The following is a 27,660-nucleotide window of genomic DNA, read 5'->3' as shown; positions in this document are numbered from 1 at the left end:
ACCAACTGGACCTCAAGGAGCACATCAAGGCAACATCACGGTCCTGCAGATTCCTTCTGTACAACATCAGAAGGATTCGACCATACCTGACGACGCACTCCACCCAACTGCTCGTCCAGGCTACGGTGACCTCTCGTCTTGATTACTGCAACTTTCTCCTTGCAAGCCTCCCAGCTTGTGCCATACAGCCACTACAGATGATTCAGAATACCGCTGCCCAACTCATCTACAACCTCCCCAAATTCTCCCATGTCACTCCTCTGCTGCGATCACTTCACTGGCTACCGGTTGCCTCCAGGATCCGGTTCAAAGCCCTGACCCTTACCTACACTGCTGCCAACAGGACAGCTCCCATCTACTTGCAGGACATGACTCAATTCTATGTGCCTGCTCGACCACTCCGCTCTGCAGCAGCAGGGCGCCTTGTAACCCCTCCCACCCGTCCAAAGGGATCAGAGCTTCTCCACCCTAGCTCCCCAGTGGTGGAACGAACTCCCCGTCCCTCTCCGAACCTCCCCCTCACTATCCATCTTCCGCCGTGGCCTGAAGACTCATCTCTTCAGACTATATCTAGACTAACCACCACCATGCTGTATATTTCACCCTTTTATATAAAAATAAAAAAAAACCCTTTTCCTGTCACTGTTACATGTTGCCCCATCCCAACACCTCTTGGTAATTTGTATTTGTCCTAATACTGTAGCTTATTCTTCTGCCTAGTTGGCTTTGCAGATGTTAGGCCAGAATAGTGTTCACCGTTCTCCGCTAGAAATAGCTGTACAAAATAAGTATTGTACCTTACTGAACCCGTGTTCAGCAGTTGTCTACGACCATGAAATGCACTTTTTTGTACGTCGCTTTGGATAAAAGCGTCTGCCAAATGAATGTAATGTAATGTAATGTATTGTTGTTGTATACAGAGCACACACAGCACACTGATGCACACTGCTACAGAGTACATTAACACACAGCCTGCCAGGCTCCAGCCCCACACACACACACACACACACAAACACACACATATACACACACACGCACATGCACAAAGAGATTCGAATACCACACCTCCACAGCTGTTCTGCTATGATTCACAAATGATCCAGACAATGTTTTAACAAGGCCAAATTACATGAAAGAATTTAGGAAACATTGGGCAGCATTGCTGTGGAATACAGCTTGTTTAATTTGTGTGAGTTAAGATAGCCAATATTGTTTCATGTAACTTGGCACAATTTTAATATTAATACTTTTAATGGCAGGCGTAGATTTGAAGTACACTTATAGATTGTGCTTTGTGTGTGTAACTTGGCATTTTTGTAGGTTGAAAACGTGTTTTTCATCAGATGTAATTACAGTATCATATTTTGCAGTAAATTGACTAATCAATGTTCAGTCCAAAAACTCTTATTAGAGGCCACTGTTGACCTTTTAAAGTTTGGCTGTACAATCCTTCCAGCTTCTCTCATCGTTAGGCCTGGATTTATAACATGGTCAATCACAGTGGCTCTAAATTCATTTGATCAAGATCTAAATTCGTCCATCAATACCAACTGCATTGGGCTGCTCCATGTTGTCAGAAAGTGCTGAATGTAGTGCTGTAAATCAGCCTTTTATGTAGTGCTGAAGGGATTACCAATCATGCTGCAATGAAACTCACCTGGACAATGTGGTTGGAAGTGACAAGACAGGATTGCACACATGTTGACTATCACAATCTGCATGTCTAGCAATAACAATGTCTTAATATGAAGTGACAGTACTGTGAAAACTGAGTGTGCAATTTAGAATTTTGCACATTGTATGTAGGTACAGCAATTTGTGTTTTGCACATTGAGTCAAAGCAATCATATCATACTGTAATGCATTTGTAATGTGTGACTGCAGTTACTAGAAATTCATCTGAAAAAATGAAAAAACTGTAGGGTCTCAGGAACATCTCAGAGACTGGATGTCATGCAAACTACACTTCTGCCTTGATTTTGGCTTCGTGGTCTAATCCATTCAACTGATGTGCAGCAGATACAGGTTAAAACCTGCAGGAAAACCATTTCTTTGAGAGGTAATATAAACACACCTGCTCAATAGACAAGTAGTTTTCTAAATGTATTGAATTGTGGTTACACTACAGTAACAGAAGCAACCATTCATCAGACACTACACAACTTTTCTTATAATGGGTTTTATTTCCACTACTGTAGATGAATGTCATTGCTTCAACTGTGCAGATTTTAACCCCATGCTGATCTGCTCATATTGAGCCCAAACATAATCCCATACAGAATATGAAATAAGTACTACTGTGTCACAGGAGTTAAATACATCACACAATAATAAATCATAACACCAACACATTTGATGTTTATTATAATTCAGGTTTAATCATTGAAGATTATTGAAGATTATTGAAAATACAGAAAATAAAAGCAACAGACCCAATAAATAAGGAAACTCAACCCATCATTGTTTACAGTAATGAAAGGAAATAAGTACACTGCAGTGACCATTCTGCATTCTCCCTATCAGCCGCATTTGCCCACAGAAATTTGCACATTGGAACTCTTATGAAAATGAATGAAAGCAACTATAAAAACTAGTAAAATGCACATTTAAGTGGAGGAGTGCCACTGGCTTCTCTTATACAAAGATGCAGATACAGGAGAGAGTTATTGCTTCAAAAACATTTTACCCTGCCATCTTTTGCCATTATTACACTCAATGTTATATTAATGTTTTAATAATCAAAAGTACATTAACACACCTTTAACATTTGAAATAACCTGAACATGCTGAAAGATCATACTCTTATGTACAGGGTTTAAGCTGTACTGAGGTAAATATTGTGTACAGCTGAAATTGCACTGGTAAGGCATTGGTCAAGGAAGGTTGCAAGTGTGTCGACGTGTGTGTGTGTGATTGGGTGAGTGTGTTTGTGTGTGTGTATTTGTGAATGTTTGTGCATGCGTGCGTATGTTTGTGGGAGTGACTGTGGATGTGAGTATGCGTGTGCATATGAGTGAGTGTGTGAGTATGTGTGTGTGTGTGTGCCCGGGTTGCGTGTGTAAATGGGTAAGAGAAAGTGTGTGCGTGCCTGTGCACGCATGTATGTGTGTATGTCTGTGTGTGTGTACATGTGTGTGAGTGCATGAGTATGTGTGTGTGCACACGGGTGTGTGTGTGTATGGGTAAGAGAATGTGTTTGTGTGTGTTTATACATTTGTGTGTGTATGCGTGTGTGTGAGTGTGCGTCCGTTTGAGTGAATTACTGTGGATGTGAGAGTATGTGTGTGACTGAGAATGAGTGTGTGTATTTGTGTATGCGTGAGAGTGCCTTTGTGAATGTGTGTTTGTGTTTTTATACGTGTGTGTGTGTATGTATGGGTATGAGAATGTTTGTGTAGACATGTGTATAATGTGCGTGCATGCATGTATGTGTGTCTGTGTGAGTGCGTATGTGTGAGTGCATGAGTGTGTGTGTGCGCGCGTGTGTGTATGGGCAAGAGGAATGTGTGTGTGTTTATACATGTGTGTGCATGCGTATGGGAATGAGAACGTGTTTGTGTCTCTGCACGCATGTATGTGTGTGTGCGTGAGTGCATGAGTTTGTGTGTGTGTGCGTGCGTTTGTGTGAATGTGTGTGTGACTGTGGATGTGAGTGTGTGTGAGAGAGAGAGGGTGTGTGTGTGAGTGACTGAGTATGAGAGAGAGAGTGTGTGTGTGTGTGTGCATACGGTTATGAGAGTGTGTACATATGCATGCATGCGTGTGTGAGAGTGCACTGGTGAATGTGTGTTTGTGTGTGCGAGAGATTGTGTGTTTCCATGTGTGTAGGTGTGTGTGTGCATGTGTGTGATTGGGTATATGAGTGTGCGTGTATGTGTACATGAGTGTGGTGTGTGAGTGTATGTGTATATGAGTGTGTGTGGTGTGTGTGTGTGAGTGGATATATGAGTGTGGTGTGTGTGGTGTGTGTGTGTATGTGTACATGAGTGTGTGTAGGTGTGGGTGTGTCTATGTGTATCTGAGTGTGCGTGTGTGTGTGTGTGCGCGCACATGAGTGCGTGTGTGTCTCTACTCCAGTTGGCAGAGAGACACTGAGGAGGAGTCACACACTCTAAATCCAGCACAGAGGGGTGTGTGTTGAGTGAAGTGTGTGTGGAATCTGTGCAGGAGGGTCAGTGTGTCAGAGTCAGAGACGCTGTAGAAGGACAGAGTGCCAGCTGGACGGTCCACACACACTCCTACCTTGTACACACACACTCCTCTACCATCATCATCATCATCACCAACATCATCATCATCATCATCATCATCACCACACACTCCTGCTCTGCAGTAGGGGGAGGCGAGGGCAGGTATGTGTGTTGGGTTCTCATTGTGCCAGACAGAGTATCTGAGTTCATCAGAGTCTCTGAGTTTACGGCACCACAGACTCCAGGAGTTTTTATTCTCTCCAAACACACAGTCAGAATCCTCTCCTTTCCTGCTGATTCCTTTATCTGTCACTGCTATAGAAACCCCTCCCCTCTCAGACACACTGCACTCAGCCTCCCAGTAACAGCGCTCACACACACTCTCTCTGCACACAACCTGCTCCCAGTGCTCAAATCTCTCTGGATGATCAGGATATGGCTGCTCTCTCCCCGGTGTGTTTGTCACCCTCCTGTTCCCCTCAGAAAGAGACAGGTTTCTGTGCACTGTGTTTGGATCCAGTGAGAGCTGACAGCCGTCTGCACACCAGAGACATTAATGAGATTAATTATCATTATTAATATTCACCTCATTATGTGTGTGAGAGAGAAAGGGCTGTCATAGTACCTCCGTGTGTGCGTTTGTGTACATGCGTGTTTCTGTTTGTGTGTTTATGTGTGTAAGAGACAAATCTCTCTCACTCACACACACACACACACAGCAGTGTGTATCTATGGAAAGTGTTCTGTGTCGATACACACTCACATTTCCTGGGTCCTGGTTTGGTCCTGTTCTCTCCTCCATGGTCCACACTGTAAGAACAGCAGAACAGAATTTTGAATTTTAACAATCCTTTATTTCCACTCTCAACACACCAATGACATCACATAAATAAAAACAAAGACACAATAAAACACAAAACCACGATCATATGAAAAACACACAAATCTGTCACAAAGGAAACTTATTCCATTCCCTCACCCTATTCCATGTGCAAAAATAGCTCCCACCCCTCCACTGAACATTAAACACCCTTATAACACACACACTCTGAAACACACTCAGGCTCTCCATTGCTTTGTAATACTGAAACTCCACCATCACTGTGTCCCTGACCAAACCCCTAACTACAACAACCACATCTTGTCTGTCCCCTCCACCGATCATATTTTTCCCAATTGTAGAAACAGCTATTCTCGCCTCAAAATTAAATTAATGAGCTGGCACTTATCTGTCTTTGTGTTTATTGGAAATCAAGGATAAAAATATCACTTGTAAATGTTTCCCCTAGTAACCAAAATAAACTTCCCAAAAAAGAAAAGAGAGGCTGAAGTCTGGCACACCCCGAAAAACAATGATTAACAGTTTCCTGCCGGGTTCATCACAGAAATAAAACTATTTACTGCAGTGATCCCGCGCAGCACCCTCCACTGTAGATCCCCCCCCCACAACCCCTTCTGCGTGTGTGTGTATGCGTGCATGTGTGTGTCTGTATGTGTGCATGTGTGAGGTGCAGTGTGGAAACTCTCTGTACTTACAGCAGTGTGAGTGTGTCCAGTTTAGCAGCAGACAGCGCTTTCACTCCTGAGTCTCCTGGGTGATTGTATCTCAGGTCCAGCTCTCTCAGGTGTGTGTGTGTGTGTGTGTGTGTGTGTGTGTGAGAGGTGCAGTGTGGAAACTCTCTGTACTTACAGCAGTGCGAGTGTGTCCAGTTTAGCAGCAGACAGTGCTCTCACTCCTGAGTCTCCTGGGTGATTGTATCTCAGGTCCAGCTCTCTCAGGTGTGAGGGGTTTGAACACAGAGCTGAAGCCAGAGAATCACAGCCTCTCTGTGTGACTCTACAGCCTGACAGCCTGCAGAGAGAAGGACACACACACCTTACACACATTAATATAAACTAACAGGGCTGTGTGTGTCAAACACATAGCAGTGTGTTACACACCTCACACATTAATATAAACTAACAGGGCTGTGTGTGTCAAACACATAGCAGTGTGTTACACACCTTACACACATTAATATACACTAACAGGGCTGTGTGTGTCAAACACATAGCACTGTGTTACACACCTTAATATAAACTAACAGGGCTGTGTGTGTCAAACACCTAGCAGTGTGTTACACACCATACACACAATAATATAAACTAACAGGGCTGTGAGTGTCAAACACATAGCAGTGCGATACACACCTTTCACATTAATATAAACTAACAGGGCTGTGTGTGTCAAACAGATAGCAGTGTGTTACACACCTTAATATAAACTAACAGGGCTGTGTGTGTCAAACACATAGCAGTGTGCTACACACCTTAATATAAACTAACAGGGCTGTGTGTGTCAAACACATAGTAGTGTGTTACACACCTTACACACAAGATAAACGAACAGGGCTGTGTGTGTCAAACACATAGCAGTGTGTTACACCCCTTACACACATTAATATAAACTAACAGGGCTGTAAGGCTGTCAAAAGTGCCATGAAATTGAGTTTGAATATTAGCTTTTGTAATTAGTTAGAATTCAAATATATTTGAATATCATTTGCATATAATTCACAAAAATAAGCTGTTTATTGTTGGGCGCAATATGCACGTGACGCTCCCTCTAAACTGGCCTGCGCGTTATTTTCCACAAGCGGGCAGTAGAATAGAGGACATCAGTGAACTTTCATACTAAGTTGCTACATCTGGGGCCACATTTATAAAACGTATTTTAGATCAACTGTGTTGCGCGTACGTAGAAAATCACGTCAAAGTAGTGATTTATAAAATTTCAACATGACTCGATTTGACCGTGGAAACGGTTGTGGCTCTACGTCAGGTCTTCACTTGACGTATGCACACGCATGTTCATTTTATAAATGAGCCCCCTGCAGTTTCTATAGCCTAATGCGCAAATGACTAAAGCACTTTCTCGTGGATGTAATTTGCCACAACTCGGCATTTATTAATCACAATAATAGGGAAATGATTGTTTATAGGAAATCCCTGTTGATTTGTTAACACAAAAACTATTCAAACAGCTAATAATTGTAGCCTAAAACAACATAAATTACTCTGTTTAGTTTGTTTAACTTTTTTCATCATCCAATTGTATCAAAATCTTCAGAACAGAAAGGAAACATAGCCTGCCATGGGAACATTATTCAGCCTAAATTGTTAAACCAGATCTGTTGAACGAAGTGAAAAAAGAGACTGGCTCGCAAGGCTAGCTGACCAGTAACGTTAGGTGTCCATGGAGCTGAAAGTATCACCGGAGGTTACTGGCAAGGAAAACCAGACGATCCACTTTCCCTGGGTCCAGGGCAGAACGTTTTTTGTTGACAGAGGAAGTAACGTTAGCACAGGAAATGAACTTTGCGTGCATGAACATGATTTGCCGCATTAAATTAAAGCCTGTATATTCATGTTAATTACAAAACGCGGGATCCAAAACTAATAATCGAATGCTCAAATTTAGGTTTGAACTTTAAAAAAAAAAAAAAAAGATTTTCAAACATTTTTCGAACTTTGAATATTTTTTGACAGCCCTACAGGGCTGTGTGTCAAACACATAGCAGTGTGCCACACACCTTACACACATTAATATAAACTAACAGGGCTGTGTGTCAAACACATAGCAGTGTGCTACACACCTTACACACATTAATATAAACTAACAGGGCTGTGTGAGTCAAACACATAGAAGTGTTACACACCTTCTACAGCTATATATAAAATAAAATGGATGTGGAATGAGTCATTATCAAACGCATTTGAGTTTACACCCCACTAGTCTGACTCACAGGACCCAGACTGTGGGTATAAGCCTGCCACTGGCCGACTATTTAAATCAGAATTCACCTCCCCTTCTGCTATCTGTGTGTTACCGTTTTCAAAGTCCCCGTCACTACGTGAAACAACAACAACCTCCAAGCTAGCAACCTGCACGCTGAAAATGGCAAGTTTTGACGAAGATCTGGATCGTGCAATAAGGCAGGCCTGCTTGGTTCTTTCGGTGAATGGTTGTAAATACAAAGAATATGTTTAGAACATTTGCTGTCTGACAGGGACATTCTTGCATGTTTGCCCACCGGTTATGGAAAAAGTTTCATATACCAAGCATGGCGTATCGTCTGCAGTGACCTAGCGAGGGTAAACACAGAGACATGGCGTGAAAATGCCGTGGTTTTGGTAGTGTCCCCCTTGGTCGCGATAATGGAGGACCAGGTGAAAACCCTGCAGTCAAGGGGGGTAGCTGCAGCGTACGCCGGGCAAGATCCAGACACGGACGAGAAAATAGCTGCTGGCCAGTACTCCATTACGACACTATTTTGCAAGGGCACCGTCACTGCATCCTGGGCTTAGCGCCGCCCAGGACGATTGTGATTGGTTTAAATAAATACAAACAAGCCAGAGTGTTTTTTTCCTCTATAGCGGAATGATAATGGGTTGAGCCAGACCTTTCTCCAGCGCTGGCACAGCGCTGAAACAAAGTGTGGAGATGGGTCTGGCTATGCGAGACTAACACCCCACCACAGTTCAGGAAACAGGACTAATTCATTTTATTCATTCATGTGTATAGAGTCTTATTCATCCAAGAGGAAGAACAGGAACATGCTGTTTCAGTTCTGTGGAGTGTCTGTTTTCACATTAGAAACATTGAGATCAGTGTTGCATTTAGTCACATTGTAGCCCTTATTTATTGAAGGGTGTGTGTTTGTACTCACCCCAGTCTCTGCAGTTTACAGTGTGGGTCCTCCAGTCCAGCAGAGAGCGCTGTCACTCCTGAATCCTGCAGCTCGTTGTCTCTGAGCTCCAGATCTCTCAGCTCTGAGTGAGGAGAACGCAGGACTGAGGCCAGAACATCACAGCAGCCCTCTGTGAGACTACACCATCCCAGCCTGTGGAGAGACCACACACACACAAACACACACACAGGCGCACACATACACACACACACATGCACACACGTACACACACACACAAATTCACAGCTGTGACACTGAGTTCCTTGGCAGTTGATATATATGCACCTACGCAGTCCTGAGATGTACACACAAAAACAGGGAGGGGGTGTGTAAATTAAGTTCACTACGTATTCTGACTAATTCACAAAAGTCTAAGGCAATTACTGGGCTCTATTCACCAATAAATATGGTGAAACCAAAAGGCTGGGAGTCTACTGCAAGGGATTCATTGCCAAACCCTTTTCATATGATGAACTTATCTGACTTGCAAACATTCATCTAATCTGCAAACACAAAAAACAGCTTTTTTGTGGTGCACTTTACCTCACCTGACATGTTCTTTGGTCCATGAACATATATACGTTTTAAAAACGTTCAATATTCATCACTATGAATAGATAAATATAATTATTAATGTACACGTGAACCCCATTAGCTGAATACACTACTGTTATCATCATAGTTATTTTCTTCCTAATCTTGTAACCATCAAGTTATCAAACAATTTGTGGTTAACTAATACAGCGTTTTTGGCACTAATTGTAAAAGTTTCACAAAGGTAAAATGAAACCGCATTCAATTCGCTTGTTAAGCCGTGACGTATGGACCTTCCGATAATACTGTTTCCAGGTCCAAGCCTCTACTGCAGTGGTTCTCAACTCGGGCCAGAAAGGGCCGGTGTGGGTGCAGGCTTTTGTTCCAACCAAGCAGTTACACACCTGATTCTACTAACCAACCTTTGGAGTCTTTACTAAGGACCTTGATTAGTAGAATCAGGTGTGTAACTGCTTGGTTGGAACAAAAGCCTGCACCCACCAATAGTGTCCTGTGTGTGTTCTCCACACATATATGGCAAAGACTAAGGCTTTTAGAAAGAGCTCTTAGTCACCTGGGCCCCTGCCTGCAAAGGGAAAGCATCTCTAAGCAGCGGCTGTCCCATTGGCTTGTGGAAGCTATTGTTATGGCATATGATCCAAAGAGGATAACGCCCCCCTTGGGCCTGAGGGCTCATTCTACGAGGAGCATGGCTGCATCGTGGGCCCTATTCCATGGGGTCTCCTTGCAGGAAATTTATTCAGCTGCAGGCTGGGTTTCTCTGCATACATTTGCTAGGTTCTACCACCTGAACCTCACCAGGAGGCCAGTAGCCCACTCAGTTCTGGGGGTGAGCTCTGTGTGAGGCACACACATCTCCCCCCATCTGCTATGGGTTTTAGTACTTCACATTTTTCCTGGGTTTTGGCTATAGCTTTGGGCGGTGGAATGTCTGTAGAACTTCTCTACATGGGATGTGCCAGACACCACCCTCCCCTCAGGGGAGGAGGCATCCCTTGCTGGCCTGACAGCATCTCAGCTGTGAGCATAAGGCATTCTGGGAGCTGTCTATATCTCCCCATAGGTGTGTCTCAAACACGAGATGATTAAAGAGAAATTTAGCTTACAATCGTAACCCTGGTGGAGAAATCCACCAAGACTGCACTGCTTGCCGTGCATGAGAAGTGCATATGTTCACTGAGGAGTATTCAATTCAATTTTATTTGCATGGTGCTTTTTACAGACATTTTACAAATCGTCACAAAGACGCTTTACAGCGTAGAAAGGCGGGAAACAGAGCAAACAGAGCAAACACCAGGCGCTGCAGTGTGGCCTCCTTTAGCATTGGACATGCTACTGTCTGTCAGAGCCAGACTTGGTGCAATTGGATGCTTCTGCGAAGGTCAAGACTGGATGACATTCCCCATAGGTGGATCTCTCCACTCATTGTTTCAGAGAACTGGTTTTGGGATAACAAGAGATCAAGTTTTGGGGTAACACCCTTACTGGGGTACTCACTGGGCAAATCGTTAGTTTCGCTAGCAGAATGGGCAGCTCCTCTGGGAAAAAATTATTGTATAAGAGAAACAATACACCTAATGATTAAAATTGTCTGCTGAAACATTTGGAGAAACAACTTACAGTAGACACCAGAAGTTTGCGTACACCTAGGCTAAAGATTTTCAAACTCAGTTTTTCACAACTCCACACATTTCATGTTACCATACATTTCTTTTGGCAAGTCAATTAGGGCATCTACTTTATTTCCATAAGAGGTCATTTTAAAACAATCGATTAGAGACAGATTTATTTCAGTGACATCACAACCTAACTTGTTCCAGGATGGCTGCACCCTCATGCAAAAAAGGGAATTTTTAGCTTTTTTTCTAGTAAATACAGGTTGATTTCAGATTTGAAGGCAGGGCCATATCTTTTATAAGGTAAAAAGCAAACAAACCAGAGCCACAGAGTGCTTCTGTTCCCCTTTAATACTGTGTCCTTGTCTTAATATTGTAAATTAATATAGCCTCTATTTATTTTAATCCGTTTGAGTTGCAAGTTTTGATATGAAGATTGATCCATCAGATTACTCTGTGTGGCAGGGCTTGGTTTGTGAGGGAGGTTCAGGGCAATCAGAGGACCACGCCTACTGGTTAAGTAGGCACACACACCTGGATAACATTACTAATCAGTCCTGGGTTTAAAAGTGTGTGTTCTTTTCCCAGTAGGTGTCTGAGACCGGGGATTGACTGATGAGAGAGAGAGAGATCAGCAAGAGAGAGGTCATGCTTACAATGAGCTCCTGAACCTCTAAATAATTTGTTTGTTTTAAATCAGATAAACAGTTGGAATATACGGTATAATTGGTTAAAAACTAGTCAAGAACAAATCCAAAACAAAATATAATGACAAATTGAAATTGAGAAAATTGAGACAAAATTATAGGAAAACAACTTTTACTGACCAGACAGCTAAAGGAAGCTAAGAGAAGCTAAAGCCAAAGCTCAAGCTAAAAAAAACCAGAAAGAAAAGAATAAGATTATAAAAGGAAAAGAAAAGAGGACATAAGACCTGGGTAAGCCCCCAAATCAAATTATTTGAAAAAGTACAATTTTATATATTTATTGGAAAAGAAGATAAAGAAAAAAAAGAAAAAAAAAAAGCACTAGCCATTAGCCATTATCATTGTTAGCAGCTAACAATATAGTGTTGATAACTAGCCTCCAAAAAGTGACAGTTGGGCTACCAGTGGCTGTTTAAAATTGTTACATTGTAACAGTTCCTCAGAATGGCTGCAGCAGCAGCAGCAGCAGAGCCCCTCCCCCATCCATTTGAAATTATCTACCCAGAGACACTGACCACTAAAGAGGCCAGAAAGAAGTACAAAGATAAAGTACTGAGAAGCTGCCCTGAGAAACTGGCTGCAGATCACGTACAATACGAAGACAGGAGTGTCATCTCAAACCTGCTGTTTTATACACAGCACACAGACATCTGGCATCATGCTTTTAAGCAGTACTTTAAATTCACTTTGCTGAGAGGCATTTGCAAGGGAAGGCTTGCAAAGACTTTTGAAGATGAGGAAAAAGACCCACAAAATCCTAAATTAGCAATAAATATATATCACAATGGAACCATTCTGATTCAGGGCAGTGAAAAGGCTCTCTGCTCATTTGCAAATGATTTTAAGACCATAGCAAAGAGAGCACACACAGACAAAGCCAAACAGAGACGCCTGAGACACACCAAATCACCCAAAAACTCCATAAAAACCAAGTTTGGCCCCAGCCCCAGAAGCCCAGTCCACCCCCCCCTGCCCGTGCGGAAGATGAGCCCGACCCAGAGAACCCAGCCCAGCGCAGCCTCCACAGCACCATGGCCCAGATGAGGGAAAGCCTTTCCCTGCAGGAGGTGGAGCTGGTGGAGCTGAAGAAGCTGGTGCTGACCCACCTCACTGCCAGCAAGGACACAGAGCTCCTTAAAGAGCAGCTCAGTAAGATGAGCAGGGAGCTGACAGAGACACAGAGAGAGGTGAGGGGGCTGAAAGAGGAGGTGAGGGCCCTGCAGGAGGACAGAGAGACTGTAGAGAGGAAGCTGTCCACAGTGAGGGAGTAGCTGCAGCACAGTGACAGGACTGTACAAAGCCTGGAGGAGCAGCTGCACTCCGTTACCATATCTAATACAGTTCACATGGAGAGCAAAGAGGCCCAGATTGAGAGTCCCCCATCCACAACCAACCCCCCCCCCCCCAGCAGCAGAGTCCCAGGTAAACGCAGAGACAGCCACCAAAACAAGCACGCGTACACCAGCTAGCACTGCACCTACCTCCCCTGACCCACACACCGCTCAGGATACAGTCACAGCTGCACAAACCCCAGCAACACAGAGCAACCAGGGCACAACCGAAGCAACTCCAACCAGCACGGAGATTGCTATATTAATTGACTCGAACGGGAAATTCATAAATGAGGAGCAGTTATTCCCTGGCAGAGCTGTTTCAAAAATCTGGTGCGCCACAACAAGAGAGCCCCTAAAAATACTTTCCCCATCACAGCTCGGCAGCCCCAGCCACATTATAATTCACACAGGGACCAATGACTTGAGAGCACAGCAGGAGAGGGTGGCTGGGTCCATCAGGAGAGTGGCAGAGAGGGCAACAGAGGCCTTCCCAAACAGTAAAATTATCATTTCCACCCTCCTGCCCGGAGAGATTTTCATCCCCTCACAGTCCACAAGGTGAACGCTGAAATTTCACGAGGTTGTGCTCTTATGGCCAACGTACACCTGGCACACCACTCTACCCTCGGAACCAACGACCTCCACGACCATGTTCACCTGCACAAACAGGCAGTTCCCATCTTTGCCAAAATGCTAAAGGACACAGCTTTGGGCAGGCCCTCTATTAACACCCCCCGGAACAACAGGAGGCCACCCAGCACTCATTCCCCTGGACCCCACATCGCTGGACCACCCAGAGGCCAGCGTATCCTTCCAAGGCCTGCTGCAGCTCGGAAACCCCACCTACAGGATCAGCAACACCAGCCCAGCCAACCAGGGATGTCTGGAGCCTACCCATCCCACCCACAACATCAGCAACACCAGCCCAGGCAACCAGGGACGTCTAGAGCCTACCCATCCCACCCACAACATCAGCAAGACCAGCCCAGCCAACCAGAAACATCTGGAGCCTACCCACTGCACCCACAGCATCACCAACATCAGCCCAGCCAACCAGGATCGCCAGAAGCTTACCCACCGCACCCAATACCCTGGCAGCAGAAACTAGGCCAGCCCAGACCTGGGCTAACACAGCCTCCCCCCGGCCCAGCACAGCAGCGGTACCCCAGCTACGCAGCGGCACTCAGGGCCCCAGGGAACACAGAGGACCTGGGTGAGATAAGAAATCTCCTCAGTCTCATCTGCACTAGACTGAATGCATTCACATTTATATGTATAACTGGCAACAACAGCAGAAAACATTCACACGTTGTAAAAAATTTGCTGTTTGATTACTTTCTCATCGTCAATTCCATATCGCAAATCGCAAAATGACAAGAATAGAACGAAAACTCGGACTTGCGTGAAAATTTAAATTAGTAGTGGTACAGCCACCGTTTGCTTTCCTTCGAAGTTACTGCTAGCCGAGCAGCGAAGTGTGCCCTCCAGATGCGAACCATGCACCATAAATTAGTCCATAGTCTTCCTGGTCTTTTTGTGGAATTGAAGAATGGCAGAGTAAAATTACGGCAGTCTGAAAAAGCTAAAGGGACGATTACTAGAATTAACCTGTTATTTTACCCTGACAAAAAGTGCGGAAGGTGATTTCCAGCTATAACCAAAACTAGGCTACTGAGCCGCATAACATACAAGTTTGATTTAAAGTTATTATGAAAATAAATTGGTTTGCGGCTGCATATTTTTAAACATTGTGGTTGAAAATAAACACAAAAAAACTACCCCCCGAGCAGGAACTTTTGGGGGGTAAAATAAAGCCCCCGGAACTAAATTTAGACCCTAGTTAATGCGGTGAGTTCCTCAAAGGGTTCCTAGTTCCGGGGTAAAGTTCCTGCGGTGGAAACGCGGCTATGGTTTGACAAAGACTGCAAAGAAATAAGGAAAAAACTTAGACAATTATCTAATCAGAAACACAGAGATCAACAAAACCCAGATTTACGCCTTGCTTACTTTGAGACATTAAAACACTATAAACACACCCTCAGAACCAAAAAAGAACAGCACAAACAGGTACAACTTACAATAATTGAGGAGTCAATCAATTCCGACAAATTTTGGGAAAACTGGAAAAAACTAAATCAAACAAAACAAGAGGAATTGGCCATCCAAAATGGTAAAATATGGAAAGATCATTTTGAAAACCTCTATAAAAACATACCACATCAAAATCACCTGGAACAGAAAAAGATCTGTGAAAAACTAAACAAACTTGAGTTAAGCATAAAAGACAATCAGAATCCATTAGACACCCCAATCACTGAGCAGGAATTGACTGACAAACTTCACATGCTCCAATCTGGAAAAGCCAGCGGACCAGATGGAATTTTAAATGAAATGCTAAAATACAGCAACCAAAAATTACAAAATGCAATTTTAAAGCTATTCAATTTGGTTCTGAGTGTGGGTTATTTCCCTGAAATCTGGAATCAAGGATTAATTACCCCTATATTTAAAAGTGGAGACAAATTGGACCCCAACAACTACCGAGGCATTTGTGTGAACAGTAATCTGGAGAAGGTTCTATGTAGTATAATAAACACAAGACTCATAGACTTCCTTATTGAGCACAATGTCTTGAGTAAAAGTCAAATTAGATTTCTTCCTAAACACCGTACAACTGATCATATTTACACCCTACACACATTAGTAGAAAAACATAACCAAAATAAAAACAAAATTTTTGCCTGTTTCATAGATTTCGAGAAGGCATTTGATTCAATTTGGCACAATGGTTTGTTCTACACACTTATCCAAAGTGGTGTAGGGGGTAAAGTATATGATATAATCAAATCAATGTACACAAAAAACAAATGCGGAGTCAAAATTGGAAACAAAAGAACAGAATTCTTCTCCCAGGGGCGGGGAGTAAGGCAGGGCTGCAGCTTGAGTCCCACTCTGTTCAACATTTATATCAATGAACTGGCCAAAGCGCTGGAACAATCTGCAGCACCTGGACTCACCCTTGATGACAAAGAAATCAAATTCCTTCTCTATGCAGATGACCTGGTTCTGCTATCGCCCACAGAACATGGACTGCAGCAGAGCCTGGCTCTAGTAGAGAAACACTGTCAAGCCTGGGCCCTGACAGTGAATATGACTAAAACCAAAATTATGATTTTTCAAAGAAGATCCAGATTTCAGGGAAACAAATACAGATTCAAATTAGGAAATAAAACAATTGAACACAGTAACAATTACAGTTATTTAGGTTTAAAAATAAACTCAACAGGAAGCTTTAACTTGGCGGTAAATGAACTGAAGGAGAAAGCACGCAGGGCATTCTATGCCATAAAGAAAAATACTCAAATTATACTGCCTGTCAAAATTTGGCTTAAAATATTCCAATCAGTGATTCAACCAATTGCATTATATGGCAGCGAAGTGTGGGGTCCGCTCACAGATCAAGATTTTACGAAATGGGACAAACACCCCATAGAAACCCTGCATGCAGGACTTTGTAAAAACATCCTCCATGTCTGGAGGAAAGCACCAAACAATGCATGCAGGGCAGAATTAGGCCAATACCCACTATTAATTAACATCCAAAAAAGGGCAGTTAAATTTTGGATTCACCTCAAAAACAGCGACCCCCACTCTTATCATTACAAGGCCCTGAAATACCAAGAGATGAGCCCAAAGAAGAGTCCCCTCAGCCAGCTAGTCTTGAACCTTAGTTCATTAACCCCTACTAACACAAAGCAGCCTCAAAACAGCAACATACAAACAATTAGAGTCAACCAAATTATAGCAAAAGATAAAGAAAATTACATCACCTATTGGGACACACAAACAAAAACACAAAGCAAATTAGAATGCTATCGGGCCTTAAAAAGAGAGAACACTGTGGCAGATTACCTGACCACAGTGAAAGATTTAAAAACAAGGAAAATATTGACAAGATATAGACTCAGTGAACACAACCTGGCTATCGAGACAGGTAGACACCCTCAGGCCTGGCTGCCCAGAGAGGACAGGTTGTGCTCACTTTGTGACATTGAAGAGGTGGAGACAGAGCTTCATTTCCTCACAAAATGTGAGAAATACAGAGAGACAAGGTCACTGTTCTTCCTCAAAATGAAAAACATCTGCCCACAATTAGAGATGCACTCAGAGACAGAGAAGCTGCCATTCCTTTTGGGAGAAAGAAGGGAATGTGTAGATTTGGCAGCACAATACATTGCCACTTGCCACAAACTGAGGGACAGGGAGTAACACTGACACCAGAAAAGTAAAATTATTATAGTTCATTGACATTTTGTATGCGTTATGTTCTAGATGTAGAATTTTATTTCTGTGGATTGTCTGGATTTTATATTTTTTCTGTTTATTGTAGTTAAATTGTTATTGCCTGTCTGTTATGTTTGTCACGTGAGTGAATGCTTTGGCAATGTAAGTGTACCCTTACCATGCCAATAAAGCTTATTGAATTGAATTGAATTGAAAATTGAGAGAGAGAGAGAGAGAGCAGTGGCAGAAAGAGCCTTAGTGACAGAAAGGGCTGAAAAGTGTCCCCGTTGTGCTGTCTTGTTCTGGTTATTTCAGTTTGTTATTTTACTACATTATTTTGTTACCTGGAATCCATGAGGGGGAAGGGAGAATAAGTTTGTTTCCTTTAATTATTTTCTATCAATAGTCTCTCTCTCGCTAAGCCCACAGTAAATGCTGGTGAAATCCGGATCTTTTCCCACGATTCCCTGCGTCCAACTCTTTGGTCCACAAAAGGGGTGTGTCACAGCGTGTGACACTGCCTTTCACTTTCAACAAATTCACCATTTACTAGAAAATTGGTATTTGGTATTGGTGGAGCAGTAGATGCTGTAACAGTGTGTGACATCAGCTGAGAAGATCCAGGAGAGAGCAGCACTGAGTCTCGATATACTTGTGGCAGTGCCTGCAGTGCAGCTGAAGCAGTCAGAATAGCTGTGGCTGACACAGCTGCTGGAGGAAACTCTGGCTGCCGAGGCGTGGAATGCTGAGGGTGAGTGGAAGGAAGGGTCTCAGCCTGGTACATGTCAGAAGCCTGAGGAAGATGCAGGAAACTAGCAGGAGGTAATGGAACATCTGGACTGGCGGATTCAGGGTCAGCGGTGAGTAAGGCGGTGACACGTTTGGCTACCTCCCAGTCACTCTCTGCTTTCTTCAAGCGACGGCTTCAGTTGTATGGTTAAAGATTCTTTAGCCTGGAGAGCCTCCTCCTGAAGACGTTGAGCTTCCTTAGCCTGAACCTCTAGCCGCTCACTCCAGGTCGAAGGGCCAGTGTAGCAGAGAGTGTAAACCTTCACCTGGAGTTTACTGATTGAGGAGGCTAATATGGACACGAATGACTCCAATTAGAGAATCTGGCTCCCGAGGAGTGATATATTTTATTCTCTACAAACATGTGCAATGCAATTGCCATTAAGACATAGAGATGGCAATGATGGATTTGAACAGAATTATACCAACTGTGGGAGGTTGGGTAGCATGTGTGTGTGTTTGTGAGTTTGTGGTATTAGTTGCATGAACGCACAAGCAGCAAAACAAAATTCGGAAAGTTTCCATGAATGGCTACCGTTCTCCCAGCGCACATACCAAACAAAACCAGAAGGCTGTTTTATAGAAAAACCACGCCAGGACCCTAGGCACCACTGACATGCTTTCTCACAAGCATTGTCTAAACATTAGCGCAGCCAGCTTGAAGAGCAATGCATGAGGCAGGAAACTGACACAACGCTGTTAGCCAAAATAAATACAAACATAGCCAAGCTGGAAGATAAAATAATATCCGACAATCCCGCTGCAATTGTGAACAGTTGTGTGGCAGTCAGTAGATTCTGCATGGAATAATGGGTCAATCAAATTATGACAGGCAGACAGAGAATGAAAATAAACAGTACAAAACTGAAACGAATTTTGGCTATATTACAGCATCGCTCCGCGAAATAAATATAACTTCTGCACTAATAAAGCTACAAATTCATAAGAAATTGTCACATCCTGCTAAATAATTTGCACTTTTGATAGCCTAGAGGCTATATTATCATTAACCCTTCTGTCATTTGCTAATTATATAGTAGGCCAACTCGTGCCACCTGTTTGTGTGAGGTTCCTGTAGGAATTCACATACAAAGCACAGCAGATTAAATATTTTTCACTAGGAGTCTGAAGTCGGAATCAATGAACAAATCCAGGAACAAGTCCTTTTAGGGAACAGAGTCAAAGGATCTGTGTCACTGAAAGGACCTGTAACACCCACCACTACCAGGAATGGACAAATAGCATTTTGCTAATGCTGGCAGTCTAATGCCCTGACTTTCCACCAGTCAAGGAGATTTGTTTCTAATGACGGAGAATCGACTTTCTAATCTGAAGTATAATAACCAGCTTTAGGTTATTCAATGAAATGGTATATTGAAAATTAATTATTTAATCAATTAAATTGGTCAATCACCATTCTTATTAGCGATTAATAGTTAACCAATTAACAGTTAACACCCCTAATTACTATACATACAACATGTTATATCAGGGAGGTCAAACCTATTTTGGCAATCTTTCCCAAAAACACATTTTGACAGTTTAATTTATTTGCATAATGTCATAAATGCTACAGTATAGTCAAATCACAACATAAATCACTAACTTGCCAGAATATAATTAAATTTAGCCTCGTCCCTCAGCATTTAATAACAATCCTTGGAGGAAAGCGAAATTAACCAATATTTTGTCACGGTACGGGGGGTGGGACCCAGGCGCAGAGTAAAGAAAGACAAACTCAAAAAAGGGAAAATTAACAAAGACTTTACTAACCAAAAGGCAAACACAAACAGGGAACAGAAAAGGCCACGATGGGCAAAAGCACAAACCTCAAAAAATCTAAGAAGAAAAAAAAAACAGAAAACAAGAGGAACTCAAAACACAGGCAGGGCAGATCACAAGCAGGCAGAGTACCCGGGTAGGTACATACAGTAAGCAACAAACACAAGTCGGGAACAAACACAAGGAACCAGCACCCGAGTCAAGGGGACAAAGAACTTAAATAGACAGGGGGTAACAAGACACAGGTGAACTCAAAAAACAATCAAACCAGAAGAGGGGATCACAAGACACAGGTGTGAACAATGATGGAATAAGGAGACAATTGAAAACAATCATACAATTAACAGGGGGGGAGCAGGACACAAAAAAGAAGTGCCGCCATCTGGCGGCCCAACAAGGGAAACACAGACAGGAAAACACAGAACCATGACATATTTAGTGGTGACCGTACAGTAAAACTAAAGCCGCGTTTCCACCGCAGGAACTATACCCCGGAACTAGGAACCTTTTGAGGAACTCAGTGCGTTTCCACCGCAGGAACTAGGGTCTAAATTTAGTTCTGGGGGCTTTGTTTTACCCCCCAAAACGTTCCTGCTCGGGGGGTAGTACTTTCCGAAAGTACAGGAACCTTTTGGGTGGAGCTTGCAGCGCTGAACATTTCTGATTGGTCGAGTACTCGTAGTATTTGTGTTGTATTTATTTTCCGCCATTACCCGCCATGTTTGAAAATATGCAGCGGCAAACCAATTTATTTTCATAATAACTTCAAATCAAACTTGTATGTTATGCGGCGCAGTAGCCTACTTTTGGTTATAGCCTGTCAACGTCTTGGAATTATAACGTGTGCTCTTCTGTTCTTTTCTTGCTTTAGTATTCGTTTTATAAAATGCTAAGCATTCGTGCTGGGACAGCATATTACGTAGGCTACCAAAACATTCAAACGGATTAATTCGGTTGCTGAATATTTTCTTCCGGATTTTCTTTGTTAGCTCGTTGTAATTGACTCAAAACGTTTGATACAGTTATGTGAGGTATGTGGTAGTTCTGCATAATTAACATTGGTGATACAGTACAAGCAAACTGGAAATCACCTTCCGCACTTTTTATCCGGGTAAAATAACAGGTTAATTCTAGTAATCTTCCCTTTAGCTTTTTCAGACTGCCGTAATTTTACTCAATTTTACTGCCATTTTTCAATTCCACGAAAAGACCAGGAAGACTATGGACTCATTTATGGTGCATGGTTCGCATCTGGAGGGCACACTTCGCTGCTCGGCTAGCAGTAACTTCGAAGGAAAGCAAACGGTGGCTGTACCACTACTAATTTACATTTTCACGCAAGTCCGAGTTTTCGTTCTATTCTTGTCATTTTGCGATTAGCCTATATGGAATTGACGACGAGAAAGTAATAAAACAGCAAATTGTTTACAACGTGTGCATGTTTTCTGCTGTTAATGAATGTGTTTGAGAGGATATATGGAAATCAATAAATACAAAAGTAACCATATATAGTCATTGTTGGTAACCCGTTGTATATAAGTGGAATAAACCCCTCCGGGCTGTCCCGGTTATTAGAAAATAATGTAGGCTACTTCGGTGGTAGTATGGGGTTACAGAAGAAATCATATGACAGATGGACCGACGACAACGTCAGTGGGCTAATTTGCCTAATCTTCGCGGTACTTTAGACCCCGGTGGAAACGCAGACAACCATTGGCTGAAGGAACCTTTTAGTTCCTGGTAAAGTAGTTCCTGGGACTGAAAGTTCCGGGTAATTTTGGTGGAAACGCGGCTTAATATACTGTATGCATTTACTCATATATATTGTTATGGGATGGAAATTTAATGAAATATGTACTCAAAACGCTGTAGATGCCAAAATGTCTCAGGTTCAAACCATGGCTTCAAAATTCCATTGCAGTTGGGGACTCGTTTTGACCAGGCTTGTGTCCCCTTTTTCACCATAATTTAAAAAAAACACCCGTTTGAAAAACTAAAATGTTTTATACCACACTGTAGACAAGATCTAGGAAAAGAGATGTAAAAATATTGTTGTTAAATCTAAGTTTAGCTGTCTAGCCATGTCAATAAACATTTTATAGGGCCTCTTTCCCAGCATAACTTAAACAAATCATAAATAGGATGATGTCAAGACATGGGTCACAATTTGAATGACATTTCATTTCAGCAATACCAAATCCCTTCTGGGGCTATTTTGAATAAGATGGTTAGCGGCGCTTTTTTTGGTGCCATTTTGCTTCTGAAATGGCTGCACAATTCCCTCAGTCCCTCAGGATGCTGGCAGCTGTAACTTTTTAGGCCACCTAAATATACGAATGTATGAATAAACAACAACCAATTAACATCTTTAATCATTTCACAGTGTGTTTTTCTTGTGATGGAATGTGTAATAATTCCTTCGAATATGGTTAGATTTTTTATAATGGACCCACTGATTTTTATGAAGCATTACACAGTCAAATTAGCCTAATTTCTGCTTCTAAAGTTAAAAAGTAAAATTTCTGAACTGTCAACACAGTTTTTAGCCCCTTAGCGCACATGCCAATCCTTGCCCCTTTAGGGGGTACCATATTTAAAGCTTTATAACCCCAGATGTGAACACCACAGAGACTTGAAAAATGGCTTAAATGAAGCAAGACATTTGTACAATTTACAATACTAACGCAGTTTAGTTTATATTCATAATTTTGGAATAAATAAAGTGCCACAAATCCAATTGTCTAGACAAAAAATCAAAAATGAATTTGCACTTTTTTAGTTTGCAATGAAATACTGAGATATTACATATATGCAGCAGGTTAAACTATACATGTGCTGGATCAAAAACCTCTTGACCACAAGTTCATAAAATACAAGGGTGGATATGTAGAACTACTATAGATGTATGAAACAAAAACTAAGCAGTGTACCCATCGTCTCCAAATCTATCCAAAATGTCGAAATTATGCATTGCTGTAAATCACAACATATTCATGTATTTCACTACAAATCAACTGTTTTGACTCAAGAAACTCACTGTTGCATCATTTTCAAGTAGGAATTACAAGCTTTCAGTCAGCACAGTGGTCTAAAATATCTAGGGGTCCAGAAACATATTCCAACACATGTTCCAACTCTCACGTCATCACTCTTGCATGCTTCACAAAAAACTATTACACTACTAACTAATGCTTACATTACAGTGTGAAATATCCACATTATATAATACCACTGTAGACGGGAGTCAAACTGGGACCCAGAAAAGGCTGGCATTTGACGAGCCTGGGGGCTGGGACTCATCCTGTACTTCAAAGGACCCGAGAGCCTTGTGATAAAACAATAGGTTACTCGGACTTCCTCTGAATGAGCAGGCCATTGGCTCTCTGGAATTTTACCCTCTGGACAAGACTGAGATAAGGGGAACTGGACTAGCTGTCTATGGTTGTGTGAGCAGGCCGTTGGCTCTCTGGAATGTTGCCATCTGGACAAGACTAAGATAAGGGGAACTAGGGTCTTTGTCTATGGTTGTGGGTGTGTGTGTTTTGGGGCCATTAAGGGTGAAAAGATCATCAGGCCTCTGGCAAAATGGTGGGGCAACTGCTCTTGACAGTACCACAGTGCCCTTATGTGGGCCCCTCTGTCATTGCACTTTTTATTTCTTTTCTGGATCTGGACTCTAAACCGTCTGTTTATCATATTCACAAACCCCGTAAAACCTTACAAACCATGCACGTTTTCATTATATTGCTGCATTATGCCTTATGTAGTAATAACATGGATTGCATGCAAAATGATTCAACAAAAGGGTATTTTCATGACAACTGCACCATAATATTACATCCCCTTGACATGTTTGGTATGGACGTATTCAGGGAAATTAAGAAATTGAATGAGATATGTTTCATACCAAATAAAATTTTATAAAACATAGTTTCAGAAACTCAGGGAAAAACTATCCCAATGGAATGTCCTCTCTGGTAATCATCTCCTTTTCCCAATTTCCCCACTAATTGACAACAGCCTCCAAACGGTGGGGGCCTAAATTCCAGATTTTATTATTCGTCCAGGTTAATTTATGGCAATGCCGCCTAGATCAAACGCGGGATTTGGCTTAAAAGGAAGGGAGTGTGGGAACTCGATTACGGGGAAGATCGTAATCGACTTCCCACACTGCGCAGACTCTGTGTTCCGTGTGTAGCTGAACAGGCTGGGTAAGAACTTTTTACTGTATTTATGTTTTTAAACCTTCCATATTTTATAATTGACTGAATTCTAAGCTAATGACCTACCTGCCTGTTAATAAATTCTTCTTATTTTTAACTTGCGTGGTCTTCATGACTCTAATCCATTTTATATTCTTTTCAGCCGAAATTCCGATTAAATACTCAGGGGGACAATTCTGACTAAGACCCACTGATCAGGGGTCTAGTACAGTGAAAGTCTTTAGTGAGGTCCTCAAGTTAGATAGGCGACCACGATCTGCCCGCTAACGGGACTGGTGTTGTATTGGTTCTGGTGTTTTGGCTTAAGAGGACCCATGGGCGTTATACGTCGGTTCTTGTGAAATTCGCCTTAAGGAGCCCGATAAATGCACACTGTCCTGGGCTCATAACTGTCTATGCAAAAAGGAAGGCATGTATTATGGTGGTCAGCCTCCTACCCTCCGTAGGCTTCACCGAACTGAGATTTAGCAATAGTGCTAATCCCGGGAGCATATATTGAGGAATGATGGCACAAGATAGAGTGGAGTGTAACCACTTCAAGCTCCAAGTATAGTTAAAACCAAATTTTAAATTATAATTTCATTTGGAGTCAGATCATTACGAGAATAAACCCTAGTAACTGTTACGCTTACTTGCTGTGGTCATGGACATATTTCATGTGTTGTTCCGCTCATTTGTGAGTATTCTGATGCTCCCATTGGAATATTGACAGTCCGGCGACAGATCAGATATATCTCTGATGACAACATAGCCCTGTTTGCGAACGGAGAGCAACAAGAATGTTACTGGTCCGTTTCAGGCCCGTCTTAAGTGGGATATGAAGCAGCGCATTCATATTTGACCCATGGCGACGGATCCAGTGCATTTTTAAGTATAATTGTGCCCTGTTCTTACAAACAGAGGAAAAATAAATAACATCTCCGGTTTTGACTCACACCAGCCAAGGGAAAACACGTGGTGCCTTCCCCTCCAGCTACAAACCCTCATTGGTCTAGCTGTGAGGTGTTTACACCATTAACCTATTTAGACACTCAATTTAAAAAAATAACGTATACCAAAATATTTTGAGCAGTAATACTTACATAGCAATGATGAAATCTTATCTATGTTCAGTAGATGGAGACAGAGACAGTACTGTCTCCATAGAAAACGTCTCCATAGCCTACCGTATTATTTATTTAGACATTAGCAGATAAGAAAAATTTCGGTTACGCTGACCTATAAAACGCTATTCCTAAAGCAAAATCAGACATGTTATACATCGTTAGAAAGCTTATACTCTCACCAACTGAATAAATGAATTGTCAATCAAGCCAGACCTTAGTAAAAAGGGCGAAAACGGTGTAAACAACACGTGGTATTACACACAGCTATTCTGGAAGGTACCCATGCAGCACAAATGCGCGTATATTTCTCAAACGGATTGTCCAAGACAATATATGACCACTCAGTCTCGAAAGGGACATCTCTACGTGTAAAACCAATGGTAAGGTTGTATATTTATTCAATATTTAGTCCCAGATATTGACTGTAGAATGACATGGTATCATTTTTAAACACAATTCATTATTTTCGTTATTCAGTGAGCAGCGTTTTCACTGCTGTATTGGCATATCTTAGGGCGATTGTCGGGTTTATCTTGTCGCTATGACGGAGATACGATTTTTAGTGGTGAAAGAATATTTTTATGAGTGCCAACACAGACAATATTGTCCATTATGTCATGGGTGGTGGGAGTAGTTGTAGATGAGACTGCAGGGAGGGGGTGCGTGTTAAATGAACGACCAGAGCGACAATGGTGGGGCTGCGAAACTCCGTATTCGGCATAGTTGTCGTGTATCGTCTACTAATGAAGCTAAAACAATGCATTTCTGTTTTTAACTCATACTTTGGTTGCAATAGCACTGAATGTTAACCTTCCTCCTGTGTTCCGGTCAAATCTGACCGATTTACAACTTTCCTAAATCATAAATATTGTGTTTTTCATCTGATTGCCTCAAGACCTTATGTTTTCCTCCACACTAGGCATTTGAACATACAAAATTGCTGATCACCACTTTCATTGAATTTTGAGTGGTTTAGTCAACTTTGTTACACCTGTGGTGTTCCGGGTCTAAAATGACCACCATAGGAAATGAATGGGTAAAACTATATTATGTTCATCCAGCAGATGGAAAACATCCCCATACACACACCCACTCATCCCCAACTACAACACCCCCACCCCCACCCATCCGCCCCCCACCCTTCAGGTTGTCCTACAAGCGATACAAAAACTCTCTGCAATTGAATGGATCTCTATGGGAATTGGGGAGTGGGACTAGATTCAGCTGTAAATTATGCTGATACAGTATGGAACACATTTGTGGCTGAATGGCTTTAAGTCATCAAGGGTCCAAGGTATCAAATGAGCCTCAAACCACTGTGCTGCTGCCAGATATGCAGTAGATACTACAAGCATTGTTTCTCCTGAATATTTTTTCCATTGAGTTCAACAGGAAAATCAATCAGAAGAAACAATGCTTGTAGTATCTACTGCATATCTGATGACTTAAAGCCATTTAGCCAACAAATGTGTTCCATACTGTATCAGCATAATTTAAAGCTGAATCTAGTCCCAACCCCCAATTCCCATAGAGATCCATTCAAATGCAGAGAGTTTTTGTATCGCTTGTAGGACAACCTGAAAATAAAATATCCAGACTCTGATGATGTTGATAGGTCACAGACATCAGGAAGTCATGGCATGCAAATGATATGCAACCAAATACAAAACATGACTATTTTATTTGACATTCTGTTAATTTGTCTACCGTATAAGTGAATTTCCCTGTTTCTAGCTTTTCCCCAAACAGCTCACTGCAGCAAAAGTAAATGAGCAAATGGTGGCGCAGGAGGTCTCAGGAGTGCATTTTTGAAATTCTTGCTAATTTTCTGACCAATGATTTGTTGTTAAGACCATTAAAAGCTTAATTTTTTGCCATTTTGGGCTTGGCCCATTTTTTTGCCCAGGAGTGTACATTTTCAGTGTCTGTTCTTTGTATATACACTACAGTTACTCATGTTAACCATTAGTTGAAGACACTGTTTCATAGCTTAAAAAGGTGTTAAACAAAATTTGGTGATGATTTATAGTTTTTGTGTTAATATAAGAGCAGTTAAAACAGACCGGCCAAATTTGGCCGTGAACACTAAAATAAGGGGGGGGGGGGGGGGGCAGCAAACACTGGAGGAAGGTTAACTCGTACTTTGGTCGCAGTAGCACCGAATGTCTGAGTTCAGTAATCTCGGCACGCCGGCGTGCCGACCACTAGGGGCTTTGAGCTAAGAGGTTAAATTATTTAATAGCTTTATCTACTCCGATTTTGCATACTTCCTTGTTAAACGTCCTGTTAAAGTGAGCCCAGATGCAAAGTCTGTTTTATGTTTGTGTGGAACGCCCATTGTGAT

At 42.2% G+C, this 27,660-nt stretch overlaps 1 protein-coding gene across 1 annotated transcript in view; it reads right to left on the bottom strand.

Moving 5' to 3' along the window:
- LOC118210034 (NACHT, LRR and PYD domains-containing protein 3-like) overlaps nt 1-27,660 on the bottom strand; it is a 181,297-nt gene that overhangs the window by 133,571 nt on the left and 20,066 nt on the right. The window contains exon 9 of the mRNA XM_035385854.1: nt 8,900-9,073. Within this exon, the coding sequence (XP_035241745.1) occupies nt 8,900-9,073 (174 nt within the window). The remainder of the gene's footprint in view (nt 1-8,899; nt 9,074-27,660) is intronic.

This window comes from Anguilla anguilla, chromosome 12, assembly GCF_013347855.1.
Source record: "Anguilla anguilla isolate fAngAng1 chromosome 12, fAngAng1.pri, whole genome shotgun sequence".
Taxonomy (NCBI): domain Eukaryota; kingdom Metazoa; phylum Chordata; class Actinopteri; order Anguilliformes; family Anguillidae; genus Anguilla; species Anguilla anguilla.
Note: the sequence above shows the minus strand (reverse complement) of the source record. Positions and strands in the feature narration are given on the sequence as shown.